Source organism: Dendroctonus ponderosae, unplaced genomic scaffold (assembly GCF_020466585.1).
Source record: "Dendroctonus ponderosae isolate FM_Combo_2020 unplaced genomic scaffold, Dpon_F_20191213v2 Dpon_F_20191213_6, whole genome shotgun sequence".
Taxonomy (NCBI): Eukaryota; Metazoa; Arthropoda; class Insecta; order Coleoptera; family Curculionidae; genus Dendroctonus; species Dendroctonus ponderosae.
The window spans coordinates 1,234,018-1,237,800 of NW_026018814.1; the positions used below are offsets into that span (position 1 = coordinate 1,234,018).

A 3,783-nucleotide genomic window follows, 5' to 3' on the forward strand; every position below is an offset into this window, starting at 1 on the left:
GTGCAAGATTATGCCAAAATTCCATGTTTTCCGTCCCACTTTTGCTCATTTGTACATCATTCTAGAGAGAAATAAATGGCCTTTTTAGAAAGTGAACCATGTATGGGGAAATGTTGGCAGTTTTCTCAAAAAATGCTTGAATTCAAGAAGTTTTAGATGTGCATGTTTTTTTTTGAGTTGCAAAATCCACTTGAACATGACGCTGCTTTTTCCGAAGTTTCTCAAGAACCATTTGAGCCACAGAATTCGTTTTGGCATCGTTGGATAGAGAATTGGAATGTATACTGTACTAACAGCAAAACCACTTTATTATTAGTTTAACAGTACAAATATTTTTATTGAGTATTTACCTTATTTTATCCTTAAACAAAACAGAACAACCTTTCAACTAAGGTTCTGCATTTGAGGATCCAGTTCCACTATTTTCAGGGATTTTGCTGTGCATCTCGGTGCTCAACGATATCACCTTCTCATTGAGTTTGGCATTGTGCTCTTTGAGATAGTGAATTAAATCGGCCTAGAACAAATGATAAATATTGCTGTTTTAACAGTGCCACTTTTTACGATTTGCTGCACAGTGGAATTTGGATCGGAGAAAAACCTGTTCTTGCAGCGATCCGAAGAATTCTAGTTTACCTGTTTCTCCAAAAACTCGATCACTTTGCTCCCTAGCTCTCCGTAGCCAACCTCAATTTGAGAGAATATGGCTGGATTAAAGGAAGCCAGCCATTCACTGTTGTACACATCTGCCTGTGGTTTCTGCTTATTGAAGTTCACGATTTTCACTGAAATTTGTTCACTGAATGGTTGTTTGCTTAGTGGAAACACTTTGGAATATTTCTTACTTATGTAGCTAATGTTCACGCCAGTAATCACGCAGAATTCCACAGTAATCAACGCACATAGGTAAGCTCTCGGTGATAGAGTGCCCCCATTCAGGCATATTTCGGAAAAATTATCGGGATAGTAATGTTGCATCAAGGTCTGGACAAATAGAAGCACCACAGTCCATAAGCTTACTACAACTAGAGGTAAGCTGGCGTGACACTCGACGCTTTTGTAGAACTGCAAGTAGCCATTTAGGCGCACTTTATTGTGGAGGAATTTAGTCAGCAAGTGCATAATCTGGAAGTGAAGTGATTTAGCAACAGGTCATCAATCTGGTGGTTTGATGGCTTACAAAAGTGATGATCCATAGAGCAACATGAAGATAGATTATAATAAAATACTCTCGGCATTTGCTGCCAGCGTCCGGATGGACTACTGCATACACAATAGCAACAATATCAAGAATCAAAGTAACGAGCAGGTGAAAACTGAAGAGTGGCACAGTGGGGACCTCCTGGAAGCCTCCAAAGGAGTCCCAAAGTGGCATAAGGTTGTCTCTATCAGCCATATTAACAGATTCGCTAAAAAATGTCGCTCCCTGGAACGCAATTGAGCACCTCAATTGTTGCTTGTCTAAATGGGGAATCCACTCACTCCAGAATTAGTATTGTAGCTCCTGGATAAACTGACCATAATCAGTCATTTTCACTGCCGCAAATAGAACTTATATATAGAGATTCCGAAGTTTCACTGTCATCAACGGTAAATGCTAAATACATGCGTATGTAATTAGCATTCATACAAAGAAAACGTGGGTTTGATAATATTTATCAATTCAAAGTTATTTTCCGCTCTGACATTGGCGTTTTAGGTTAGGTCGTCAAAGTGGAAGTTATACGGTGAAAGTTTTTGGAGTGTTGTTATGATTGGTTTCAGGGTGACTTTCACGAGTTTCCTGAAAAAAACTGGCTGGAGCTGCAGCTACAGAAGCATGGGCTACATCAAGACAAAGGGGTATATTAAATGGACATTTTAATTTTTTGGAGGTTAACTCCTGACTTTATTTTACCAAAGGAGTTGTGCACGAACATGATGATTTGCATATAAAATTCGTTAATTAATGCGGTATTTTTGCATTAATTAATAGACATACTCTGATGTTGTGATATTGTCAACATCAGTGTTCTGGTTTTACGACAAGTGGCAGTCAGCTGTAACCTCAACCACATAAATTGTTTAATCTAATCTGCACAAACCCCAGGATTATTTTCCTTTATCACTATTGAAACATTTCATGTCTTCCCATTAGTCTCGTCAGAACAGTTTTTCAGTTCGGAATTGAGTTTTCGTATTTATTTCTTCTGTTTTGGTGTGTTGCATTCAGGATGGGAAAGGCAGGCCTTAGCCCTTTAGATCCAAGCTCGTTTTCACGACCTGGTAAGTGATGGACCAAAAACTGCCCTTAAATATGACTGATTCCCTTTTAGAGCTGGTCAAAGTGACGAATATTGCACTCAATTTAAATGTGAACTTTGACAGGAAAGTTCTCTCAGGCAGCACTCAGCTTACGGTGGAAAGAGTCGATAAGTCCGCTAATGAAATCGTAAGTAGCTGTGCCAAAGTAAATTGTCTACTTTGTTATAAAAGCAATCTATATACATATTTCGAATAAAATCATCCGAAACGTTTCAGATTCTCGACACTTTAAAACTCCATATCGCATCAATCTACGACGCGGATACCAAAGAAAAACTGAGCTTTGAATTAGCTGAGCCGGTGGCTGAATATGGCTCCAAACTAACAGTTCAATTGCCTGAAGTTGTAAAGGACAGGCAGGTTTATTCCGGCTAAATATTGGCCGGCTAGTTTTATTTTGGAAATTTTACAGTTACAAGATTGGCATTGAATATGAAACAAGTCCCGATGCAACAGGCCTTCAATGGCTTTCTCCGAAAGCAACGGCGGGGAAAAAACATCCTTATCTATTCAGTCAATTTCAAGTAAGTGAATATGATAAATGCCACTTAATGATAACTGAATTTAGCATGTTAATCAACCAATTGATTCTAATCTAACGTAAAATGTTCCAAGTAGTTTTCATGATGATGAAATGATAGTTTACAAATACACTGTATATTTTTTTGAATATTTCCGATTTTTCATCTGGGGGTTGTCGAAGAAGACGACAATTAACCTGTTAAGGGTTATTTAGTCTTGGAATGTATGTATAATAATTATTTTTTTACAGCCTACACATGCCCGCTCCGTTTTACCCTGTCAAGACACTCCAGGAGTCAAAACCCCATACAACGCAACAGTAAGTTCAAGTTTTTACTGCTGAAATTCTGCAAAATAAATAACGGCTGACGTTTCGCAAGCGTGAGTGGCTTGCATCTTCAGAGCAAGGGCGGNGGGGGGGGGGGGTCATGAGTATCATGACCCCCACATTCAATTCTCTATCCAACGATGCCAAAACGAATTATCTGGCTCGAATGGTTCTTGAGAAACTTCGAAAAAAGCAGCGTCATGTTCAAGTGGATTTTGCAACTCAAAAAAAACCACGCAAACCTAAAACTTCTTGAATTCAAGCATTTTTTGAGAAAACCGCCCTCATTTCCTTATCGATGGTTTACTTTCTAAAAAGGCCATTTACTTCTCTCTCGAATGATGTACAAATGAGCTTTCTTGTTCATTTTGCCTCCGAGATATGAGCAAAAACGAGACGGAAAACATGGAATTTTGGCATAATCTTGCACCTAAGTGTGTGATATTCAAATTTTGCTTTCTGGGTCAAAACTACTCGAATTTCCTCAGTCACGTTGTCACGACTGAATCGAGTTTTCACTTCTCTATCCAACGATGCCAAAACGAATTCTGTGGCTCGAATGGTTCTTGAGAAACTTCGAATAAAGGCCATCTCTGGAATGATGTAAAAACGAGCGTTCTTGCTCATTT

At 38.8% G+C, this 3,783-nt stretch overlaps 2 protein-coding genes across 2 annotated transcripts in view; one reads left to right on the top strand and one right to left on the bottom strand.

The window, feature by feature from the left end:
* Positions 1–282: 282 nt before the first annotated feature.
* LOC109536403 (transmembrane protein 192) lies at positions 283–1,710 on the bottom strand. Its single transcript, XM_019902595.2, has 5 exons — positions 1,483–1,710; positions 1,181–1,426; positions 846–1,125; positions 637–785; positions 283–517 (listed from the first exon to the last, which is right to left on the bottom strand). The coding sequence occupies exons 1-5, from the start codon at positions 1,519–1,521 to the stop codon at positions 389–391; spliced, it is 843 nt and encodes a 280-aa protein (XP_019758154.2). The 5' UTR covers positions 1,522–1,710; the 3' UTR covers positions 283–388.
* Positions 1,711–1,750: 40 nt separating this feature from the next.
* The window catches only part of LOC109536402 (leukotriene A-4 hydrolase), a 4,098-nt gene continuing 2,065 nt past the window's right edge, over positions 1,751–3,783 (top strand). The window contains exons 1-6 of the mRNA XM_019902594.2: positions 1,751–1,842; positions 2,213–2,265; positions 2,316–2,431; positions 2,521–2,660; positions 2,717–2,828; positions 3,077–3,145. Coding sequence (XP_019758153.1) covers positions 1,751–1,842; positions 2,213–2,265; positions 2,316–2,431; positions 2,521–2,660; positions 2,717–2,828; positions 3,077–3,145 — 582 coding nt within the window. The remainder of the gene's footprint in view (positions 1,843–2,212; positions 2,266–2,315; positions 2,432–2,520; positions 2,661–2,716; positions 2,829–3,076; positions 3,146–3,783) is intronic.